The 26,318-nt window shown below is 43.0% G+C and overlaps 1 protein-coding gene across 6 annotated transcripts in view; it reads right to left on the reverse strand.

Moving 5' to 3' along the window:
• Window positions 1-1,530: 1,530 nt before the first annotated feature.
• agap1 (ArfGAP with GTPase domain, ankyrin repeat and PH domain 1) overlaps window positions 1,531-26,318 on the reverse strand; it is a 194,224-nt gene continuing 169,436 nt past the window's right edge. For all 6 annotated transcript variants that reach the window (XM_085397803.1, XM_085397804.1, XM_085397801.1 and 3 more), the window contains 2 exons: window positions 6,533-6,788; window positions 1,531-6,442 (listed from right to left, as the gene is read on the reverse strand). In XM_085397803.1, the coding sequence (XP_085253929.1) occupies window positions 6,233-6,442; window positions 6,533-6,788 (466 nt within the window). In that variant the 3' untranslated portion in view covers window positions 1,531-6,232. The remainder of the gene's footprint in view (window positions 6,443-6,532; window positions 6,789-26,318) is intronic.

The raw sequence follows: 26,318 nt of genomic DNA on the forward strand, positions 1-26,318 counted from the left end.
GAGTAAGGCGACAGAAACCTAAATCCGGACTGGACCCTGCATAGTGTGAACAGTCAGCGCTGCCTGCGACTCTAATGACTTTTTTTTCTTTTTTTGCAAATTGTAATCAACTCGAGCCGTCGCAGGCGACTGATAAATGAGACCCGGGGGATCAGCCTCAGCCCAGCTACCCCCGCCTCCCTGAATTAACACCAACTCGCCCGGCTGCAGCTCAGCTCCTGCTGATTAATTCTGACGTCAAGGAGGCCAAAACGCATCTTCTCCTTCTTCTTCTTCTGTGGTGGTCACCACAGGGAGATCACTGAGACTCCTGTAATTAAACGATTCCCAGAAGCCCTTGGAAAAGCTGACAGATTCTCTCATTCAAAACTCCCACTGAAAAAATCCCTAATTTTAAATTTTCATCAAGCAATAACTTGTTTGAGTTTGATGTAATAAAAACTTTTTAGGACCTAAAAAAACAACCCCATCCCTTCTCTCATTTTAGATTTCCATCCCACAATAACCGAAAACAAACAAGTGAGTTTCTAATAATGACAAAACAACAAATATATTGATTTCTGAATCTTTAACACTCTGGAAAATGTTAACTTTAGCTTTTCGAAGCTAAAACTTTTAACATGATTGAGTCTCTCAAACTCCAGTTAAAAAAATCCCTAATTTTAAATTTAAATAATTCAAAAATTGTCAGGTTTCTTATAGAATAATAATAATAATTTTGAGTAAAAAATAAACAAAAAGAGACTTTGCTTGAGTGTCACCTGCTGATGAAGATAACATAACAATGGACGAAAGATGCTAAAAATCTAGTAGATACATATCCAACAACTGAAAATTTTCTGCTTTAGTGGTGAGAAGTAAAACCTCATTTTGGTGTAAATCTAACACCGCATTCTGACCCTTCCATCTAAATGTCACAGCAGAAACTGAGGCTCATCAGACCAGGTAAAATTTATTTTTATCTTCTATTGTCAAGTTTTGGTGAGCATGTGTGAATTGTGAGCTGCTTTGGTCTTCTGCTGCTTCTACATGTTGTGTGGTCAGTGATGCTTGTCTACATACTGTGGTTGCAATGAGTGATGATTTTAGTTGCTGTTGCCTTCAAAGAAGTCTGGCCATTCTCCTCTGACCTGGGAAAAGATATTTTCTCCCAAAGAACTGCCACTTACTAGACTAACCCTAACCCTCACTCTTTTGGCCCATTCTCTGCAAACCTCAGAGATGGTTGTGGGGCAAAATCTCAGCCATTCTTAAACTTTGACTTGTTTCATCATTTTAATGATTTGTGGGCTAACCAGAACTAATGAACTTTGTAAAGTACCACATCAGAGTGGTTTATGTGGTTTTATGTATACTTTTACATTATGGTAATACTCGTTCGCCACCTCCTACACCACAAATAGAGAAAACTAATATAAACCAAAGTAAAATTCCCACAGGTGTGACCAGGAAATGAAAGAAAATATGAAATACATGCCTAAATATTGAAGAAATCCACTTCAAAAACACTGACCACACACACACTTCAAGTTATAATAAGAAGCATTATTCTTGTCTTTATTGAAAAGAGACACATTACAGTAGAAGACTCTGTATTAGGTAGAATTTTCATACAACGGTACTGTACATCAAACAAAAATTCAATAACAATAATAACAACAACATCAACAACAATAATAATAATTATTAGATTAACAGTGACAATAAGAACAATAATGTGTCTGGATGATAAATCAGAACAACAATAATAAAAAGTGGATGGAGAAAATTATACAAAAATGTAGGTTTAAGGGGGCCGAGTCTTCCTCGAGGGGTGCATTTATAAATAATGTAGTGGACAGCCCAGTTGGGTGGGGTTAAGGAGGCTACATGAGGTAACACAACTAGACATTGACCATATTATTTCTTCGTTCTGTTGATGTCTATGTACAAGTGTTGGCGGTGGCGAGAGCAGTGCAGACATATTAACGCAGTTACCATGACATAATTTATCTACACGCAGGCGGCTTCAGCCGAAAGATCCTAGGCTAGGAAACATATTGCGCCATGCTACTGGCCACTGAGCTAACTGACCGCTAGCTGGAGCTTCACAGCATGTTTTAGCTTCAAAATATACACAAAAACAGATATTTTCTATGTTTTCTCCTCAATTATGAGACTAAGAAAATGTGAACGGAACAACAGAAACATCTGTGAAGAGTCAAGTCTTCATACTCAAGGAGATACAGCACCCCATATGCTCTGCTAGCAGAGTTTAGCTAGCTGCTCTTCACACCATGTTTCTATTATCCACATATTGTTTTCATGTTCTGCTAAACTTCTAATGGAAAGCAGATGACTGACTTAGATTGTTTACTTGGAAGCTGGGAAAATCTTTTTTAAAACAATGTTTGTCACAGTTTGCATTTTTATGGTGGGAAGTTTAGCTTATGCCCCTCTTCCCCTCACTTAGCTTAGTTCAGTTAACATATCTACAGCTTATGAGCCTCGATGTTTCGATTCTCTATTCCTATTTCACTATTTATTTGATTAATATTTAAAAGGGGAAATGCACTGTTAACCTAAAACAATGCTGGCTTGCTCACTGCTAGGTGTTAGCTTAGGTGACAGATGACTCAGCAATTTTTCGATTTTAGCTTTGAGTCTCAAACCTGAATGAGCATAAATCTGCAGCAAAGTGACAACTAATGTTCACCTCCTCTCTATTAGCTATCACCAGCTAACTGATCTCTAGTTGCATTAACAAGCGCTTGTAAACGGAAACTCTAGCGCAATGCTCTCGTTAGTTTGTTTACTACTATCTACAGTTAGCATTATTATTAATTACAATTCAAATTTTTCTGCTCACACGATTTTAAAATAAAATAAATACAATTTTATTCTAAAGAAAACAACCTGAAGCCGCCACCGCTTAGAAAAAGCCAATGTCAGTTACTGACAGAACATAAAGGAAGATGGTAGAAGAGTTGTGTTTAAGATAGATGAAATAAAGCAGTAAATTAGTGCATTTCTGTCATAAATAAATGGACGTCTTTTTTCCCTGTCCTGTTTCTGGACAGCTGTGGGATGGGTCAGATATGAAAACAAACTAAAATCATCCAATAAAAATAATAGTCTTGGTTTGTCATTTACAGGAAATAGAACGGCGTCTTGAAGATGACTGGTAAGGAAAATGGAGCGTGACACATATAGCAACAACAAAAATTAGGAACATCAAGGCAGGCGTGCAAAAACAAAAAAGGCAAAAGGAGGACAAATGTGTTCATGTTGATAGAAAAACATTTGTTTCTTGCTTTTTGATCCTTCTTCCATTTCTACAGTGTGTTTTTGTGTTTTCATGTGAATATTAAAGCGATGTTAGCATACAAAGTTAGGATGTGAGCGTGAAGGTTTTTATGAATATTGCTTGGATACACAGTCGGGTTGAGAGCTGCTACTCAACCGCTGCAGCAACATTTACATTAGAGGGCGAAACAGGAGAAAGTTGAAGATCTGAGCTGAGGAGCAGCATACTGTCTGAATCATCACATAAATGTTGAGTTTGGGAAACTAGTTCCCCAACTATCTTCACCTGAAGGCCTTCATTCTACACATTTCAACAACCAACGGAAAAATCTATATCACCAGGATTAAGAAAGGTGTTTTTAAAACGCCTGAAATCAACCTGCAACCCTATCATTTAATCCAAATGGACCTTTGTGCCAGTGGTTCCCAACATTTCTAGCTCATGGTGATTTTAAAATATAAGGGCTAGTATGAAGTAAACTTCATCTTGTCTAACAGTTAATGGCCATGCAGACCAATTGGACAAATGTAAACACATCCATAAACATTCAGGGTAGTCTTAATGTATGCTGTCCACTGTCCAGCTTGACTTTGTCCATGTGCTCATTAAATAATCAGATTTGAGCCTGACTCAAACTCAACCACATCTAGTGCTATTGTGGCCCCAAATGCCCCCAAAAGTAAACTCAACACTTTTATACTGCGTCTTAACTTAATTTTTACCACATTTGTTAAAGTCAGGGTAGACCTAAATTTGAGAAGATGTAGACGTTTTATAAGCTTCCCTTTGGGTTTGTTCTTTCTCATTAAAAAAGCAACTTGGATCTGTATTTTCTGATTTCCTTTGCTGTAAACCGTCCGTTGACCCTTTAGTCTGTAAAGATTCTCATGTTGGGAACCACAGGTTTAGACACCTGCAAAAGTTTTTCTTCCTGGTTTCTTCATGGTTCAGCACAGAGCCAAAACCATACCATAACACATTAGAATAAACCACTTCCACTCTGCAACCTCACATACTCTAAGTACTTACTGTGTTCTCTAATTTACATGATGCTTCGAATAAAAGAGAGAAAGCGACAGAGAAAGAGAGGAGGATTATTTACAACAAAGACGTTTTCAGACCAGAGAAGAAGAAAAAGAAGCCCTTCTTAGTGATTCGCTGAGCAGATCAGGGAGACTGCCTGATTGGACGGGATAGATAAAAAAGTGGCGGTGATGGCAGGGGCCACCAACCGTCTCCCCATCATTGTGTCTGGATAGATAGCAAACATTAAAACCCCCCCCCCCCCCCCCCCCCCAAAAAAAAACCAAAACAAAAACACCTGAAGACAATAATTTCCCTTTTTTGCTCCGACAGCTGCTTCTGTATCTTTTCCATTTTTTTCCATTAATAAAATTAACTTCAGGGATAGAGTTCAGATTAAATGCTTTTTCATCAGGATGTAAACCAGGTTTGGGTTTAAGATGCTTACAGTTCACTCAGTTCAGACGATAAAACCTTCAGCATAAGAAAAGGTTTGAAATCCTACATATAGATGCTCATCAGCAGGTTAATTCCCAGCTGAGCCAGGATGTGGATGGCAAACCAAATTTATAAACCAACTTATGCCACAAACTATCGGCAACATACAGAAAAATGTTCAACCGCTCGATCGACCACTTTGCTCTTATGGTGATTAATGAATAATGCAACGAACATGTTTCAAAAAGTGCAACTTTTACGTTGAAGCCGAATGGTCCCCATTTCCAGCTTTTGTCGCACCCTTTGCAGTTTTACTATCGCTTGGGCAAGTAATTGGTCAGTGTTTGCAGACAAGGAGCGTCTTCCAAGCAATTGCAAGAAGGTTTTCAGTACAGTACTGTACACCTCTTTGCAACCACCTAGTGACTGCCAGCAACCTCTAGCGACCAGTTGCCAACCAGTGACCAGTGGCTGCCAGAGGGCCACCAATCGATCTCTTGGTTCGATGCCTTAGGCATCCAACCAATTAAGTGAAGCCAGCAATTTTGAGCAACTTGAGTGCTGAATGTAGTCAGAAGTAAGTGAAGTGAAAACAGGTTGTTTCATCTAAAGAACTCGCTGGGAAAAAAAGACAATGAGCGCTGACGATCGACAGTCCCCAGTCCCTGAGCCTGGCAAGAGCTTCTGTACACTTAATGACTTTATACACCCGATAGCTTAAAAAAAAGGAAAAACAAAAACCCTTCCCCTGTTAGCATTTTTTTACCATTGGTCCAGCAATGCACATCGAGATACAATATACACAGTCGAGAAAAATGCCTTAAATTAAAGTAGAAAAAGTGTCTAGGACATGCGATCTATCACACTTATGTTTTACCTCTAAGCTGATATTTTTTTTTAACATCAAGATTTTTTTCACATTAAAAAAAAAGAACAAAAATGTGTAAAGCCGGTTGGTTTGCAGAAAATTTAAAAAAAATGACAGCTGAAAGAAGGTGAAGAGGTCGTAAAGAATCCTCGAGAGATTTGCAGTGAAGATGATGTTGATGGGTGGCTGCCTCAAAGAAGATACGAAGACTTGAGTTTCCTTCTCATTGATTTGATCTCACAGTTTCAGGTTGTGGACAGAAGATGATATGCTTTGAGTTCAGTTTGTTGTTGAGTCTGAGCGGGAACTGGCCTTTGTAGTGTGAAATCTGAGGCTGTGTGACGAGGTACAATATAACTCATTGACCTGCACAAGTCGTGTGACCATTTCCCAAAATGCTTTGATGATCGTGGGCTATGTTTCCCAACATGCTTTAGACTTCTTCTCCCAAACAGACGCCTGGCCGCAGCGTCACCACTGACCTGTGATCAGTTTACTGGTGGTTGTCAGGTGAAGTGGGCAAAGCTAAAGTAGTGGTTCCCAAAATAAAACGTTCAGGATACTCCCAAATCGAAGTTTGTTTATTTTTCTCAGAGTCATCACAGGAAACTGTCTGGTCATATGAGCGCGGCACTGCCGGCGCTGCTGCAGCTGTTGTTACGATTGGTGTTGCGGCGTGAAAGGTTGGGTGTGGCCATTAGGGGGTTGCGTTCATCTGGGCAGCCATACTGAGCCAGCGTGTCCACACACTCCTGACAGCTGGCCTGGCGAGCATATGCCATTGCACTGTTGCCATGGGCGTCCCTTGCCATCAAGTCCACACCGTACTGCAGAAAGAATCAGAGAGGGATAGTCATCAATCATCTCCTGCCTCTAAAGCCCAGAATTACTGGAATACCAGCACTGTTTTTTCTTACCCAGATAAGGAGCTGCGTGATGACCACGTTGCCCTTGTGGCTGGCCAGGTGCAGCGCGCTGCGTCCATCTCCTTCTCCGCAGGTCTCGTTGACCTGCTGTCGGGACCCGTGAGCAAGCAGGAGCACGACTGCACGTAGATCCTCCTCGGCGGTTGCCCTCAGCAGCTGCTGGCCCAGTGGGAGATCAGTGCAGGGCAGCGACGCCAGAAAGAGACGCTGCTCGTACTTTGCCCGGATCCAGCGCTCACGCTCCTCCCTGATGGAGAAAAGAGAAACAGACACCTTTAAGAACTGACAGCTATCTAATGGCTGTAGCATGAAGTGTCATATTGCTGCCCGAAACATGAAGCTGTAAACAGACTTTTTTGCTTTTGATTTGGACGTAAATTTAGCTTTAATACAACAACTAAACAAGCGTTTTTTGCCCTTAAATGCCCTTAAACTCTTCCTTTGAGTGTAAAATAAGACACAGCGAGAGGCAGAGGGACAGACGTGGTGAAAGGCCAAAGGACGTGGACGCATTGTTCGCCGATCGAGTATCATTAACTGCTGATCTGTCTAATCCACAACTCTGATCGCTCTAATCTCTGCTCTAATCCCTCCGTGTAAACAGCAGCTCATTCAGCCTGCTGGGATTAGTCCAGAGAGAGGACAGAGAGGAGGGAGTGTGTGGGGGCCGAACAGCCCTAGGGGAGAGATATTGAGCTGTCCCCCCTCCTCCCTTGCCCCTCTACTCTATTCTCACCCAGTAACAACACATCCTTCAGGGGTGAGATGGGAGGTTGCAGGAAATGGAGAAAGAGTAGAGGTTAAAAACTCTTCTTACTGCCTCACTCATTTTTTACTGGCACCCAAATAATCGTTCATCTAAATTTGGCTTGACTGTTCTTTAGATTCGATTGGATTCCTTTAGATTATCGTTTGTTTAGGTAGTTTTCAATATCAACAGTGAACTGAACCACAACCATAGTAACATAGTGAAGCCTCGACTTTCTGTGGTTCAGTTTGGGTTTGCACGCTCATCGACTACCAACTTGTAACTGAGAAGTCTTTAGTCAGCAAGGTAAAGGACTGATGTGAATGCCAGCATGAGTGAAGGATGTTGCTTTATTGATAGATGATGGGGCACAAAATATGCAACCAGAGTGTCTACGAGTGATCAGCTGTCAGCTACATGCTATGGGCCTCAAACAAATCTCTTTATACATGGACAGTCATCCAATGCTTACACGTTCAAAGGCACTCTAACAAGTTCAAGGTTCAACCCTCAAGCAACCAACCAAGTTAAAATGACAGAGTATATAAAGGAATACTTTACGCTGATTTAACCCAACTCATCTGTCACTTTGGCCTCTATGTACCTGCTTTTTGAGCAGGAACTCTTGCTGCTTTAGGCCTTTCACTTCAAAACATCACAGATTAGAAAATAGAATCACAATTTCAGTGCCCCTTCTACTTGAGTCAATGTAAAATTACTGCAGACCTCTTGTTGATCTCTTACAAATCACCATTTCTGCACACAATCATGCAAATAAAGCTGTTTTTTTTTGCTTTTCCATTCTTTACCCTTGGACACACAACAGTTCTTGGATCTTAACTGTGATTACGGCACTTTCTACACTTAAGTCACCTGTTAAACTCTGACTCAACCCATCGTCTCCCGATAGAAGAATCTGTGTGATTATGAAATTTGGCGTAGTGTGTGGAGTAAAGTGGGGATGCTGGGAGGCTTGATGGGAGACAAACTGTGGGAACAGTGAGTGTTAAAAGTTTAAAAAAGAAGTTTTCAGTCAGTGTGGGAACCTGCAGAATCTCATTAACTCTCTTCCTGGATACCAGTGTGAGTGTGTGTGCAGGGGTGTGGTGGCGACGGCTAGCATCACGGAATGTCCCGGGGGCTTTCCCTTCCTGCCCCAGCCCAGAGAGAGAGTAGGGAGGCTGGGCTCCAGACTACGGCCGACAGCCCCCGGACAAAGCCTGGAGGTGTCGCTGGGTGTGTGTGTCTGCCTATGTTTGTTGGTGTGTGTGCTCAGCAGGGCTCTGGCCTTCTGTCCTCCAGAGGACAGGGAGGAAATGTGAGGCCACTGGACCCAAGAAACGCATGCCTTCCCCCGCCACCGGAGTTGCTAAGGGGCTGCAGAGAGCCGATGTAAGTCAGAGAAGAAGAGGGCTCAACCCTAGGTGCTCAAAGAGACAAACTGTTCTTTTCTGACTGGCTTCAAGAAGAAGCATGGCAGATTTTGTATTATTGCCATCATATTTAAAGAAGGTCTTCACCAGTATTTTGACCCAATGGTGTCCTTAACATGTCCTGAAATGACATGTCATTTACATTCAAACACATTATATATATCACTGTCCTGCCTTGAAATACCAGCATCACTGCTTTTTTAGATAACCTGTACCTGTTTTTTCACCAACAGAGCTTCAGTTCTGTCTTAGCACCCCCTGAGAACCAAAACAGGTTTGACAACCCAGTGAGGTGTTGGGGTAGAAAGCCCACTCTTGTCAGTGGTGCCAAATTAGGTGCCTGATATCAAAGACAGAATGTGGTCACCTCAGGCACACAGATCTGGATGTGTTTACTGTGTTTGTTTTGGTTCTGAATATAGTTGGTTGCTCGGTAGAAGCTTGAACTTTTAGAATCGATGTTTATTTTGGTACTGCTGTTGATTTTCTTTCTGTCAAAAGGGAGATATTCTTCCCACTGTCACCATATTTTTGCTAATAAGGTCATCTGATTGTTGGGGTTTTCTCTGCATTGTTGTAGGCTCCTTACTTTACAGTATGAAACACCTTGAAGCAACTGCTGGTGTGATTTTAGCACTATATAAATAAGAATTGAATTGTATCTTTCCCTATTTGTTTTTTTTGTTTTTTCTTTAGCATTCTTTTGGTTCTTCAATTTGTTTGGTGGTTTATTTATTTATGTATTTGGAATTTGTTTACTGTATGTTTGAGTGGTTATTGAGGTTTTGTTTGCTGGGTTATTGACAGTGTGTGCGGGTATTTGTTTATGGAGTGTTTAGTAGTTTGTTCACAGTATGTTTATATGAGTTTGGTTATTTGTTGAGCTTCTGTTCTGTGGTTTGTTTACTGCACATTTGATTTTGCATTTTATTCTTCCTGTTCGTTTGTGTTTTGGTTGGAGAGTTTTTAGCGTGTGAGTTTATTGACTTCTTATTTTTTGTACGAGTCGTTTTGTTTTGGTTATTGTTTAGCATATGTGTAGTTGTTTGTTTGGCTGCGTGTTTGGTGTGTGTGTGTGTCGCAGTAAACAGTGACTCTCCTTCATCACAAGCTAACGAGTCTTGAAAACACACAGCTCTGGACAGTGGAGAGGCTAATTGCACTAATTAACCACACAGAGCGTGTGTGTGTGTGTGCGTGTGTGACACTATGTGTTAACATGTGTCTGAATGTACGTGCTCATATTTTGTGTGTTAATCTGTGTGTGTGTGTGTCTCTTTTCACATCCCATTAGACAAAGAGCTGTGCCCCTGCACCAAGGCATGCTGGGTAGATAATTAAACATGAGTCCCGGTGAGATCGCTTGTGACAGGAAAACACACACACACACACACACACACACACACACACACACACACACACACACACACACACACTGCAAGTATGTCAAGCAGAGCCCAGAGGGGTTATAATGTGTGTTTGTGTGTGTCAGTCAGTTAAATTAAATGATAAAAACTGCACCAGCCAGAGGAAACAAGCCTTCATGCATCTACTGTTTCTACTGTCCTCACTGCTCCGTTCACACAAACTCGAGCTCCTCCTGAATGAGCTCATGTCGGACGATTAGTAGGAACACGACTCTGACCTTCAGTTTATGCTGTTTTCACAGGATCTCATGTGGGCTGTCCCTTTGTGTGGTTCATGTTTTCACCGTTTCATTGCTGTAATGCTACTTTAATTTTTATTATGGCTTTGGGCATGGCATCACTGGTCTGTGGTTTGGTCTGCTAATTTGTTCTTAATAAAAGCCGTAGCATCTAAATTTATCCCAGACTTTATTCACCTCAGATGTCCTGTTCTAATAGAATCTGCAGGTTTTTTTCACGAGGTTTTCAAATCTTCTCACAACTAAGATTTTCAGTACAAAGCTACAAACACCAGATACAAGTTTAAAAGCTGGAATTTTCAGTGAGAACGCTCCATCAAGTTGAATTTCCAAATTGGAAAGTTGCAGAAGTCACACCAGACCTGATTTGCAATCCAGCGAGTGTAAACTGGAGTTGTTGTGCATTTGTGACTTGCTAAATAATAGCGCACAACACAGAATAGAAGAGGCTCTGTCTGTCAGCACAGTTTTAAAGTGCAGAAAAACAGGCACTGAGTTGTACTTTAGGTAGTACTGTGGAGTAAAATAAACCTTTTTTTCCTACTACTACTATTGAAATGTGACCAGTGAGGTATGATGTCTTGACCCTCGAGTTAAAAAAATTCATTGTGACTTGGTAACATTAACTCCTTTGACTTTTGGCTTCACTACAGCGGATCATCTGCCTCCATCTCACCCACTTTAACAACATCCATGAATCTTCTCTGAGGTCTTCCTGTTTTCCTCTGGCCTGCCAGTTTCAATTATCCACCCTCCCTCCTCTGCACATGTACAAACCAATTCAGCCTCACCTCTCTAACCTGAGCTGTCCCTCCGATGTACTCGTTTCTAACCCTGTCCATCCTGGTTACTAACAATGACAATGTTAGCACCTTCAACTCTGTCACCTCCTGCTGTCTTTTTGTTCATACCACCTTCTCCAAATCAAAATCAAGCAGGAAGTGTGTAATGTTATCTTCCTGAGTATTTGGCGTCAGTTTTAATTCCAAAATCCAAACAAACTTTATAAATCCAATGTTCTGCTGACGTTAAACATAGTTAGATATTGGTCATACTCCGGTTTGTTCTGATAGAGGATAAAAATGAAAGAATCCCTTTGGCTAAACATGACAATCACAATTACATTATTTAAATAAAACCCTTTAAGTTAGTGTTTTGGATTGTCTTGATGCTAGCAGTGAAAAACAGAAGAATAAAACAGCAGAGTCAACTTTCTTGATGGAAACTGAAAATCTGAAGTTATACGGATGATAATAAACTTTTCAAGAGGCTTTGTGTCTTAGTGTAGCTGCTGCACCCTGTTGAAACATTAGCTGAGTGGACCTGTTGATTGACAGCTCCATCAGCGGCTGTGTTGTGGTGTTGGGTCTCGGTCTCTGTTGGAGACAGTGGGGCATAGTGTGATTTTGTTTGGGGGTCACTCAGGGCGCCACACTGGGCCCACTGTGCTTCTCCGATTTCCTGTCTGTTGTTTGAGCTCTGGAGACCTCTCATTGTGTGTGTGCGTGTATCCAGTGTGTGTGTCAATGTTACCCCTGAGCGGCCGCTTTGTTCCGCTGTGTTTACATACACACCGAGTTTCCTGCCCGGCTAAAGCCAGAGGCCCGGCCGAGTGACCGACCACCGTTGGACGTCCCACCAGCTGCTCCCCCACCGCTCTGTGTGTGTGTGTTTAAGAGGGTCATCTGCCCACGACCCCACAACACAGCATTGACAGAGAGCTGAATACCAGCACACACACCCCGATAATCACACCAGGCTAATTACCATAATTACCACCAAACAAAACCTGAAGAGACCTGACACCAGAAAGAGCCCGATGGATCCTCAACAGCAGAAATGAACACTTTGAATACAGTTTGATGGAAGCAAGAGCAAAGACTTCTACTTAGTAACTCAACAATAATTTCTCAAGTTTTAGGATAAATAAAATGTATCTTATCCTTTTTTATATTTATATTTGTCAGGTATAACAAGTGGAAAATTAATCTGATGACTAATTTTATTTAGAACCTCACAAAACCAGAAATGTGGCCATTTCAACTTAAAAAAAAAAAAAACAACAAAAAACTTTGATACTCAAAGTCAATACTCCTTTCTAATCTGTCTCAAATTCTACCAGCAAGAAAATCACCACAAACACAGTGAGGGCTAAACTGTCGCTGTTTGCTATCTTTTCTTTCACTGTTCTATTGTTCTGGCTTCACTGAGGCCTCCCCTCTGCAAATACACTGTCTGGATGCCAGATGACTAAAATATGCCACTCAGTGTTTCAGGACTCACTCACCAGCCACTTGGTTCGATACACCTGTTCATCAGTTGCTTTTAAAGCAAATATCTAAATCAGACAATCACACAGGAGCAACTCAATGTATTCAGGTAGATATGGTCGAGGGGACATGATGTTCAAACAGGGCATCAGAATGAGAAAAAGATATTATTTCCACCTTGAACACTCCTGGTTCCACCTGGTTGTTGGTCCAAACATTTAATAAACTGCTGAACTACCAGGATTTTATCACACAACCACTTCTAGGGCTCACAGAGAATGATCTGAAAACGAGAAAATACCCAGTGAGCAGCGTTTCTCTGAGAGAAGTCTGAGAATAACTCAAACTTTGAGTAACTCAAATAACCACCGAGCGCATCTCTGAAAGCAGAGCATGTCACACCCTGAAGTGGGTGGAGTACAGAAGTAGAAGACCACACCTGGGTGCCACCTTTGTCAGCTAAACAAAAAGATTGAGGTTAAAATTTAAAAACAGATTGGAAAAACACTAGCTAACCATTTAGGATGTGGTGGATCGGAGGATTCTCATCATGGATGTGCAGCCGATCAGCAGCAGCTGTGTTACGCTATCATGTCAATGTGGACCAAAACCTGTGTTTCCAGCATCTTTGTGAATCTCTACATTGCTGTAAAGCACAAAGAGTCCAACCCAGTAGGGGGTTAAACATATATCTAACAGATTTGGTAATGTCCTGTCTGAGTTTTTCATGCATGAAGTAAAAATAAAGAAAAGTTAAATGCAGATAAAAAGAGTATTCTCCAGCTCAGCTCAGCCTGCAGAGAGAAGCTGAGATGTATGAGCCACCACACTGCTGTTAAAGCCCGTCATTAATTACAGAGTGTGTGTGTGTGTGTGTGTGTGTGTGTGTGTGTGTGTGTGTGTGTGTGTGTGTGTGTGTGTGTGTGTGTGTGTGTGTGGGGTAATGAGCGGTAGGATTCGGGGGTTAAGAGTGACATGGTGTCAGTGGCTTCTCTTCTAGCCTAATTAGCCCTCTAATTAATAGATTAATAGATAGATAGAGAGCGTGGATAAGAGCATCAGCTAGCTGCCTGACCTAATGTGCATTTAAGATAAATCACCGTCAAATGGAGGGGCTTCTAACAAGGTGAGGAGCAAAATGAGCCACTAATTCTGCTTTAAATCCATGCAGAAAACATGCGTGCTTTGTTTTATCTTACAGCAGAAAAGAGAAGATGAGACGAAAGAAGAAGAGAAGAGGCTGAAATCAATTAGCCTTTCTAGCTGGTCGTTAGCTGCCCTTGGATAGGCACAGATAATTAAAGGGAGGGTGGTGGGGTGAGAAAGGTCTCTGTGTGGGGAGGGAGGGGTGAGTTGGGCTGAAGTCAGCCATGAGACTGTATTAGACAGATATGGAGGGGTTAATTCGGACAGGAGAGACAGAGATGATGCAAATGAGGAGAGAAAGAGTGGGAGAAGAGGTGGAGGAGAAATGGAGCAAACCGATGGGAAGCTGATCTCTGGGGTGAAACGCAATGCTCCAGTGATGCTGCACAGATACTGAAGGGGGGAGGAAAGGGGGAGTTTTCATAAAAAGAGGTGGAAAAGGAGAAGCAACCACAGATATAAAGGAAGAGACCCAAGGAGAGAGAGACAGCAGGAAGGTAAAAATATCAGGGGCATCTTCTCTAGTGTAAAAGAAATATCCACTGCATATTGCAATGATAGTAGTCCAGGAATGCATCAACGTTAGCTTGTCATGACCACAACTGGACAATGGAAACAAATCGGTCCAACACCATCTTGGAGGTAGATTATAAATCAGAAACAGGAGGACTCAACAAGAATAAAGTTCTGCTTAATTTGTAGCTGTTGAACAAATCAGGAATGTTAACTCGTTTCCGAACCATGTACGAAACTTTGACATGACCTTCATTTCATTATTCTCAAGAAAACACTCGTCCTATTGGGAAAGTTTCCCAAAGATACCTTTAATCCAAGGAGAAGACACTCCTTACCCTTTAATAGCATATTCAAAGCTGTGAAAGGGTAATTGTCTTGTCCTCAAATATCAGACTTCTCACAATTTTTAAAATGCAATTTCCAGAAAAAAAAAATCGATATCTGGGTTATAACAGCACCTTTTTGGCACTGAAGTCTGGCCCATTTGGTTTAGAGACATCTAAGATCTGACGAGATCACGATGATATGGCCATGAATCACATGTGAAGATGCCTTGAATTTGTCCATACATTTATATTCAGTATTTTTGACAATTAAAGAGCCTACATGTTTTATCTGAATCAAAAGTCTGCAAACAAAGATTAAACCTCTTGATTCTTTCATAAATAAATAATATTTGGATAAGTGGTTCTTTGATCAAGATGTAACAAGCCTGCACACTGTCATATTAACAGGTATACATACTGCTATTGGCTTTTAAAATAGTTCTCCCAAGTCTCAGCTATCAGGATACCACAAAAACAAACTAAACCCCTCCCCCAAAAATAAACCCCCCACTAAGAATAGGGTCACTTTTTATTACTGACTTTGCCCTAACAGGGTTAAACAGGTTACAATTATACCACAACAACAGTATGTAACCAGATGGATGCTCTATTCAATGTTGACTGCTCCTGTTGGGAATAACCTGACTTACTGTCTACATCAAACTGAAAAAGGCTTCCTCTGTGGGAATTTCAGGGCCTCCTGTCACCGGTCCAAAAGAGGAAGTGGCCTCAGCAAAGACAGTGGTGACCCTGAAGGCTTGGGCCTCGTGGCCGGGAAAGCCATTAACATTTGCTACTAGATTAGCTGGATGCAGATGAGTGGACCTGTCTGACCACAAAAGGGCGGGGGGGGGGTTAACGCAGTAACAGGGTTTGGACAGGACAAAGCCAAGAGCCAGATTAATCAGTAGCTCGATTTAAAACACATCAAGGTGAGATTTTATTGTAGCACAGGAGGCAGCGGAGGGGGGGAAAAAAAGGCAGCTAATGATTAAAACAGGGGTTTTACTGCAAATATTACCATTATGTACAAGATAAAAACAATAGCCTGATCTAAAAATACATATATTAAACATTAATAGACATTTAAACGGTGCAACAGCTCAGCTGATGCAACATTTCTGAGGCCGGTGATGTATCTGAAATCATCTGATATGGGTCTGTTTGTATGTGTCAGGCAAAGCTTAATTTTAACTTCTTTCATAAAGTAACACCAACTTGTGCTTTAAATACCTTTGTTTTAAGTGTCCTGTTACTCTGATTGGCAAATGAAAAAATATATTAAGTTTACAGATAATCAAAACTGATGCTACAGCTTCGTAAAACACGTAATTGATAAGTTACTATCAAAACATGTAGTTTCTCTAATGGCCACTAGAGGCAGGCTCCAAAAGTGAGTCCATCCGGTGTGATGAAGGCTTTAAAACAGGACTCTTTAAACCAGTAGGTCAGCGGTCCCCAACCCCTGGGCCAAATCAAATCAAATCACTTTTTATTGTCACATCACATGTGCAGGCACACTGGCACAGCACATGCGAGTGAAATTCTTGTGTGCAAGCTTCACAAGCAACAGAGATGTGCAAACACAACAACACAAACGAGCAAAATACAAGAATGGCCAACCTGAAACTAATAAATATATGTACAATATATAATAGTGTATGCATTTCTGGATGTGTATACTAAATATTTTCCTACGTGTGTGTGTGTGTGTGTGTGTGTGTGTGTGTGTATACACATTTTACAAATTAAATAGTAAAAAAAATAAAAAATAAAAAAAATAAAAATAATAATAATAATAATAATAAAATATATAAAATATACAGAGTTGAATATGTGCAAAACAAGTGGCATTTATATACAGTGTGGAGTGCATAATGTTGAAGTTCCAGTAGTGAAGCTGAGGTGTCTATGACGTGTTCAGCAGTCTGATGGCCTGATGGAAAAAGCTGTCTCTCAGTCTGCTGGTACGGGACCGGATGCTGCAGAACCTCCTTCCTGATGGAAGCAGTCTGAACAGTTTATGGCTGGGGTGACTGGAGTCCTTGATGATCCTCCCCGCTTTCCTCAGGCAGCGCTTCCTGTAGATGTCTTGGAGGGAGGGAAGCTCACCTCCAATTATCCGTTCAGAGCACCGCACTACTCGCTGGAGAGCTTTGCAGTTGTAGGCGGTGCTGTTGCCATACCAGGTGGTGATGCATCCAGTGAGGATGCTCTCAATGGCACAGTGATAGAAGGTCCTGAGGATGCGGGGGCTCATGCCGAATCTTTTCAGTCTCCTGAGAAAGAAGAGGCGCTGCTGCGCCTTCTTCACTGTTTTGTTTGTGTGTACTGACCACGTAAGATCCTCAGCCAAATGTACTCCAAGGAACCGGAAGCTGCTCACTCTCTCCACAGCAGCGCCGTTGATGGTGATGGGGGTGTGTACTTCTCTGCACCTCCGGAAGTCCACTATCAACTCCTTTGTCTTTGCGACGTTGAGGGTGAGATGGTTGTCTTGACACCAGTGGGTCAGGGCGCTGACCTCCTCCCTGTAAGCCGTCTCATCACCGTTGGTGATAAGACCCACCACTGTAGTGTCATCCGCAAACTTCACAATGATGTTGGAGCTGTTAGTGGCTGTGCAGTCGTAGGTGTAGAGTGAGTACAGGAGAGGGCTCAGTACACACCCCTGTGGAGCACCAGTGTTCAGTGTGATGGGGGATGAGGTGATGCTGCCCAGTCTGACCACCTGGCGTCTGTCAGACAGGAAGCTAAGGATCCAGCTGCAGAGGGAGCTGCTCAGTCCTAGATCCTGCAGTTTCCTGTCCAGCTTCGAGGGAACGATGGTATTGAATGCTGAGCTGTAATCTACAAACAGCATTCTCACATACGTGTCTCTCTTCTCCAGGTGTAACAGGGCAGTATGTAGTGTCAGGGCTGTGGCATCATCAGTGGACCTGTTGTGGCGGTATGCAAACTGTAGAGGGTCCAGTGAGTCGGGTAGTGCAGAGCAGATGAAGTCCCTGACCAGCTTCTCGAAGCATTTGCTTACGATGGGGGTCAGGGCTACAGGTCGCCAGTCGTTCAATGAGGAGATGGTGGAGGATTTGGGTACAGGGACGATGGTGGCCATTTTGAAGCAGGCTGGGACTACAGACAGAGAGAGGGAAAGGTTGAAGATGTGTGTGAACACTCCAGCCAGCTGAGCCGCGCATGACTTGAGGACGCGGCCGGGAATCCCGTCCGGACCAGTAGCTTTGCGCGCGTTCACCTTCCTGAAGCACTTCCGCACATCCTCCTCAGACACAGTGTGCGCACTGACGTCATCCGCGGTGCGCACACTGTCCGGTCTCATGGTGTTCGCTGCGTCGAATCTAGTGTAGAATACGTTTAGATCCTCACACAGAGAGGCCGTGGTCTGCGGTGTGCTGGTTTTCCCTCTAAAGTCTGGACCGGTTTGGTACCCAGCCGCGAGATTTTAGGCTCGGGATGAAATTGATGGTGTTCAGGGTTTTTATCGTTAACTCTGTTTCCCTGGGTCTTTTATTTTGAAATAAATATTTAGGCGTTACCAGCGAGCATTAAGGGGCAGAGAGGAGGATGTTACTCTCAATGTTTTTGGTGCATTTCAGGAGGACGCTGCTAATACACTTTTTTATAATACACAATTACACAGTGAATTCGCGTTTATTCTTATATTTACAAAATACGACCAAGACAAAAACTGTGGTATCGTTTTATTTTGTTGTATTTATCCGAGACACCTTAAAGGCCGGTCCATATAAATATTGTCTGACATTAAACCGGTCCGTGGTGCAAAAATGGTTGGGGACCACTGCAGTGGGTGATGTCACAGTAACTGTGTCCAATTTATATTCTTCAGATTTTAATATCTAAGGAATACGGTTGGTCATTTGTCTTTTCAATGTTCTGTTGGTGGGAATACTGATGGAAACAAGTCCTACCATTCTATTATTGAACAAGTCTGTTGTATTTTAATAGATATTTATGAAATCCAAACTCTTTAAAAATACCCTGAGAATTTAACTTCTTGGACAAACATCCAACCCTTTTCCTCACCCGAACAAAGTCCTCTTTTCTGTGCTTTGCTTTCATTTCTGAGGCATAAAACGCGTTCACTAAATGCATGAGTGAAAACCACAAACAAATCACTTCCTTCTAAAAGATGTGAACACAATGTGTGAATTAGCACAAATCACAAATAAAAGAGGACAATTTTTCTTAAGTGTATTGTCATGGCTCAGTGTTTGAAATGTTTACCAGCCGGCCGCAGCTCGCAGTGAACCCATTCAATCCAAACACATTACCGGCCGACGCGAGGAGAACTCTGTCCTCGAGTTTTTCCACCCCCTTTCTCCCTTTTCTTTATTGTATGAGCAATTTGCCGACTGAGCCAATTAGCCAAAGGGAGGAGGGGGAGCGGGGAGGAAGGGGGACTCGTACCGACGGCGCACAGATTCATTTCTGCTCCAGGAGCCAGCCCCCGCTGGCTTACGGCGAGCAGGAGCCCAGAGAATCCGGCGAGCTGAGAGGACGGACCGAGTCACGCATGTGGAGAGCGTTATTTATTTCTTCATTATTAAAATAAGGCAGGGGAGGGAGGGCAGAGGACAGCGAGGTTAATCTGATGACTCAGGCATAAAGAATGTGCATTTAGTTTGTGCTTTTAGCCCGCATTAGCATAACCTCGCCGCGATGACAAACGATGAATGGTCCGGTGATTGGCTCGTGTCAGCAGGCTTAATGTCAATAGTAAATTGGAGGGCTTGTTAGGCGAGTCGGGGGACGCGGTTACGAACAGCGGCGGGGCAGTCATGTACAAAATAATGTCTATTAGGACTAATTTAATCAAGGCCTCCCTTTTACAGATGAATTAGAATGTAGGGGCCAATTATTTTTCAACGTTTGCACTGGCCCTGCCTGTCAGGAGGCTTCCTCTCTGCGAGTGTGTGTGTGTGTGCACGCGCGGGTGTGTGTGTGCTGTTTAAAATGCAGGCCATGGGGCCGCCTCGGATCTGCAAGGGGCTGCAGATAATAACAGAGAGATGATGGTAGGCAGGATCAGCTAGTTATCCGCTGCAGATGAAACAGAGCCCGGCTCGATCTGCACAAATGGATACACGAGCACACATGTATGCAGATAATCCCACGCATGCATACGGATACAGAGTGAGTCCGGCCTCATGGGAGACACGGTGACATCTATTTCAGGCCTGACACTTCTGCCCACATGCATGTTAAATAGGGTGGCTGTAGTTCAGGTGGCAAAGCTGGGTGTTCACTAAATGCAGGGTTGGAGGTGTGATGCCTCATTCTTTAAACACATTTACTCCACTGCCTTTGGTGTCTGGACCTATTCTGCTAATTCACAGCTCTTAGACTAAAGTAGTTTTGATTTAGGGTTCAAAGTACTTCGTACAGCCCATCAGTTCATACTATTACTTACGAAGGGCAGACAAGTAAACTACCTCTCTCCAGGTATTCATACCTGAACACAGTAACAAAAAACTGCAGTAAACGAATTAAATATGATAGAAAATTTGAACTATGGGCAAATGTTTAGGGTTTGGATTGAGTTTGGTTCAGAAAATCGATGCTACATTTCAACTGAAGTCTCATATACTTTGGCCAAAAGTCCACTAACAGAGCAGGCTGTACTCGGCCCTGTTTGGAGCCCCTAAGCTCAACAGCACTCAGTCAGTCAGTCAGCAGTTTCTGTAGCAAAATGAGGCTAACATACAACAAATTAACAAAAATTTCAAACTGCCCCTATTCCTTAAAAAGAGCTGATGAATAATAGAAATATGTGATAATCTTTTGTGTTTTTATGCATGAACCGCCAACATGAATTAAAATGAGGTGGCCGCAAACACCTCTGACACCCGAGGGAGGCTAAGGACCTCCATCAGTGACTGGCTGTAATTAATAACTTCAAATCGTCCTGTATCACCATCTGATCTGCATGTGTCCATCTCAAATCACACCAGTCCAATCTGTGTTATGATCACACAGTAGAGAGGGGGAGGTGTGTGTGTGAGTGGAGGATATCAGTTTGGGTTTTATGGGATATGAAGCAGGGCTGTCCCCTCCTCCCCACCACTGGCTCTGACCCTGGGGGGCAATTATGTTGTGATGTGGCTGCCCCATTCCTCCTGGTCGCCCCATCTGGTCCCCTGAGCCCAATCCTGCTGCCTTGTCGGGCCGCCCGCTGCACCTGCACCCCGGTCCAGATTAAAAGCCCCCGGTCTAATTTTAAATCTGTTAGCGCTGGCCTTTTCTTAGGGGGGAACAAGACTAATCTGTTCCCATAAAGGGCCCTTTTTCTTTCCCCTCTCCTGGCTCCCAGCGCCGACAGACCTGCTGCTGAATTATTACTGGCCACGCATTTGTCATGCAGGCCCCGATGTTAAGTGCGTGGCGGCACCGCGATGCATGGCCCTGCGAGTTCATCCTTTTGCCGACCTCATTCACGCTCATTTTTCTACTGTCTAATTAAGGTGTGGCTCCCCAGCATCTACATACCTCTGCCTCCCCCTGTTGTTCACACTGAAAACTGATGTGACGGCTTTCAGCAGGACGTAAACTCTTTTTTAAAATCTGTTAACGAGCAGTGAATTGATAGTAATAATAAACCTGTTTGAATCCTTGATATCACCATGATTCATGATTCAGAGGCGCATATACTGCTGGTAGTATGGCTGCAGGTAACTGACTGGAAGCACTGGACAGCGTTTGGTTTATCATCTCCATCTCAGCAGAAGATCTCAGTGAAACAATGAACACAGGCTTTGAGCATACTCAGATGTGTGTGTGTGTGTGTGTACATAAACAGGGGAAGACGCTGACCCTCTGCGACAGGTCAGCAGTTGGCGTGAGAGAAGTAACGGTGGAGGGGGAGGGAGGGAGCCGCCAACCATGTTGCCAGCAATCACCTTCCCAGTCCAGTGGCCAGGAGCTTGGATTAGCGGTGCTGTCACTTGCTGTCCGCTCAGGCCTGCTAACACGCTGAGCCCGAGCAGGCCTAAGGTGCTGGTGTTGATGCGCCACTTGACACGTAATTAAAACAATGAGCCGCGGCGCCGAGAACCGGAGACTCGGGGTGTTGCGGCAGCAGTGTCGACGGAGCCTGCGAGGCCCCTGTGGGTGCTCCGGGATGGGCAGAGAGCCCAAACTTAGCAGCCCCTTCAGCGGTGGCCTCAGCTGGGCCGTGGCACCGGGCGACCACGCCAGCTGAGGTGATGACGGCTGACCGCGGGGCAGCCAGAGGTTAATTGGAACGTTTAGAGGACAACGGAGCCTTTTTGTGGTTTGTGAGCAGCAAGAAAATAAATACTTCTAACAGGATCCCTCTGGCGCAGCAGAGCTGGCACAGTTGGTGTTCATCCACACTGTACCCAACCTGCCCTGTTCCCTTCTTTGCCACTGCGAGCGACGCACGTCAACAAGTATCTCCCCTCACTGTGAAGCATTGCAGCGCTGAGCAGGCGTGGCAAGACCTTGCATTCGGCGCGATGAGCTCCAGCCCTAAAACGATTAGCAGCGACAGTACTCGCTCCTCATCCTCACCGCGACTCGCTGATGTTAATGAGACCTGGACCAGCCGTCGCTGTGGGCAGACGCGCGGGGAGGAGGACGAACCGGGGAAGATAAAGAGATGATGACAACAGCTGGAGATGGCGGGGCTCGGCCCTGTCACATATCTCATTGGATGGGGGGGCGACGCCACGGAGGTGAGGCGCGATCTCTCCGAACATAATTCCTCCCTCCGGTCCACCGGGGGAGTTGACAGAGGAGGGGAGGAGAGAAAAAAAATGGAGGAGTTTAATACTGACGGTCATACTAATGCGCCTCCTCTTCTCATCCATCCAACCTCCTCCCAGCATCACTTCTTTTTTCCCTCCAAATTTCTGCCTCCTCTTTGTTTTCTACCTATCTTCCCCTCACCTTTCGTTGTACCTCCCTCTTGTTCTGCCATTCTACACGCTTCCTCTTTCTTCCGTCCATTCCTTTCCTTTCCTCTAATTCTCACTCTTCCTCCTTCTCTCCACCCCCCCCCCCACCAAACCTCCAAACAGGACCTAATTGGGAGGCGAGAGTGGGGGGCCAGACCTTGACAGACAGGAGGTCAGCGTAATTGCTGCTGGCCATATTTAACATTAAGATAATCAGGCCATTAATTACCCTTTGGATCATTAAATCAGCCACTTGCAAAATGAAATTTCGGCCTCTATTACTCACTTGAGAGACCACGAGGGGAGGGCATTTTTCCATCTATCAGCCACCCCTCCCAACCTCCTCTTCCCTTACTCTCCCTCCCATCCCTCCTGCTGCCTGGACAAAGCCTCTGCCGGCCTTGTCTCGTTCCTCAACCAATTCCTCTTCTTTTACACAGGTTTTAGTCACGGTTCTTGTTGAATGTGGAGAGATTTATGATTTGGATGATGTTTTCACATATTTGCAGTAATTTAGTGCACAATGCAAGAGGACGTTAAGCCACTAAATGATGTAAGTAGATGCATTTCCATACCAAAAATGGTAAATATGTCAACAGCAGAGTGGGGCTCCACAACTCCTCATCCTCATGTCGATTTTAGGTTTATTTACTTTTGAGTGTAACTCAAATCTGGCCACATTTACACTATTTTCTGAAGTTACACAGTTTAACTACAACATTTCATTAATCTGATCGACTCTTCCTTCGAAGGCTACAGGACAGGACATGTTGGTCAAGCAATGAAGTTGTTCTTCATAGCACAAATGTTAGAATTTCAGGATTTTTACATGCTTGCTCTTCTCCATGAAGTGAAGTTGTGCCAGAATCGTGTGATCTGAGAAGGCAAATATGTACCAGTCCTCAATAGCTTCTCCCCCATGTTATTGTGGACTTCTATTTAAATCTAACAGTTAAAAATTTTACCTAAATGGGTGCCCAGAGGAATAAAACATAATGTTAAGTGGCTCCAGCAAGACCACCCTTTGACAAATCAAGGTAATTATCAATTTCTACTATATTTATATGCAGCTGATACTCTCTTGAAGGCTAAGAAAATATCATTGATGGTTAGCATAGCATATGATGTTTTTTAACCCCCTCCACACAAGTTTTGTGTTTTTAGTGCGACTGTATTGGTTTGTATTTATCAGCAGTTACATGCCTGTAACCCCAGCGATGGTTTGTAATTTCAGAGGAGCAGTAGGCGTTGAGTGAATGCAACCTCGGTGACACAGCTTCTACATATCATTTCATAGACCGTCACTGGCACTCCATAAAGCTGTCATAAAAGCTCCACGCCTTCCTCCCACTGTGTCTCAGGGAACGTGTGAGAGACCCCTCCATGGATAAATACTACTATGATGAGGGACAAAGGCAGCATTTTAGCACTTCAACTACATCCTGTTATACACATAAGTTTAAAAAAACCTGTGAGAAAATTTAAGAAAAATTCAGGTGTGGATTTGGAAACACAGATGCTGTTAAACAACCTTATAGTAGCCACTATCAGTGTAAAAATTTCACACAACACCCTGACTTATAATTTAGAAAAAGTGTCTTTTCATTTGCTGATTTTGTTTAGACTAATAGTACAATACAATAGGAAAATAAACAATTATTAGGTGAATGTCTTACTAGAGGGTTAATAATTAAATCTTGAGTAATTTTTGAGTGCCCAGAACAAAACAGGTTTCCAGCTTTAACATCGGGAGGGTTAAAATAGCCTTTGTGTAATCTTAGAGGTGAAATGCAGGACTAAAAAAAGCCAGTCACAGAAGGTGTAGAAGTCACAGGGTAAAAAATAGCAGTCAGAGGTGGAGAAACGATGGAAAAATCAGAGGAGGAGGAGTAAAGATAGAAAGAAAACCAGGATTTATGGAGGGGAAACGACAAACAGCGAGCCACTTAAGGAATGGACTGATAAATACTATCGACAGGACAGCGATGGGGGAGAGAGGGGAGGAGAGAGATGGAGCTGCAGTGGAGCGTCGCGGGTTAATTGAGATAATATTGACCTCCTCCTCTAATCTCTTCAGGGGGAAACATGCTTCAGATTCATAAATAAATAGGAACATGAGCAACAATAAAAGCATTAGTGCCCTGATGGAGGAGGGCTAATGGCACGTCGATATCCAAGGATCGCTCAGTGTGAGTGAGTGTGTGTGTTTTTGTGTTGTGTGTATTCAGCTAAGCAGATACAGTCGTAAAGCTGAACTCAAATATATTGACTGTAGGCATCTCCTTGTGTTTTTATGTCCAACTTTAACCTGGATTTTGATTTATTGTATACATATTTTTAAGTGCTGTATTCACTCGCATCACTTTAATTCTTACTGATATTAATTTGGCTTTAATGTAGTTATTTAAAAATTATTGTGAGTACGTTTACATTGTTTTTATACTGAAAATTTGATTTCTCATGCACACTAACCTGAGATTCAAGTCTTATTACTAGGCTGTGAAGATCTTGCATGAATATTTTTGTCTGCTTTTGTTTTTAGCAGAAAAAACCCCCAAACCATAAACTAGTTAAGCATAAATGTAATCAAGAATAAAATCCTTCAAGTTTCTCTGTTAGCTGAAAATATGAAGGACTTTGTAAATTTTGTTACTGTGATTGCATTGCAGTTTCAGCTCAATGTATGTTTAATTGATTAGGATGATGGGTCCACGATCAGGAATTTATATTTTCTCTGAAATTAATACAATTAAGTCTGACACATTTAAACCTTTGTTAAGAGGACGAGTAATAAGTGACACAAGCACTAAATCTCAAAAAAGCACAGCAGAAAGTATAGCTGTGTGTACAGTTTTCATACAGTTGTTGTGCTGCTTGAGTTGGCATGTTGAATATATTTCGGATAGCTGGACTCACTAAAGGAACACTGCTTTTAATATTCATTTGTTTACATGTATTTGTTTTGTCTCGGTGCATGTAGGGTAAAAATGTTTGTGTATATATAAGTGAGTGTGCATCAGTGTGTGTTGGAGGGGAGTAATTATAAAGTGCTTCTGTTGACTAATGAGCGTCAGGGGGGCAAGTGGAGGGGGGGAGGACGGGGAAGTCGATCTTCATGCGGATGGCAGTCAGCTCTAATTTGTTATGATGGCTGCTGGCTTCCCAGGGCTGCAGCATCCGATAATTACACAGCATGCACGCACACACACACACACAAACAAACATGCAGGTACATGCTGATCAACACCAACGTCACGCTGAAGTTCACCGATTTGTTACTATCCCCTGTAGTCTACAAGACAGTGCACACACAGAGGTGGGCTTTTTATTGTGTGACATTTCTGTCAATATCAACACACTCAGTGTGAACCCTGCTGAGCCACACACTGAAACACTGCTCCCTGCCTGCAGCAAGCAGCACTGCACTGATATCCAACTTTCAATATACAAAAAATGAGATCTAAGATCTAGCACAACAATGACTCACTTTATAGGAAGTAAAGTTTTTGCTGAATGTCTTCTCTCTTGGAGACAGTTTTAGAAATGGCGTTCCACAAGGCTCATGTCTGGGTCCTCGTCTATTCACTATTTATTTAAAAACAGTAGTACTTCCAACCAATAAGCAACGTCAGGACTGCTGCCCTGACCTGAGAGATGAGAGATTATGAGAAATTATTCCCTGTAGCTTCGATGTAATCCTGTCACTTCCTGCTGCAC

Source organism: Rhamphochromis longiceps, linkage group LG23 (genome assembly GCF_057381845.1).
Source record: "Rhamphochromis longiceps isolate RC_006_pf linkage group LG23, R_longiceps_female_GT1.1, whole genome shotgun sequence".
Classification (NCBI taxonomy): Eukaryota; Metazoa; Chordata; class Actinopteri; order Cichliformes; family Cichlidae; genus Rhamphochromis; species Rhamphochromis longiceps.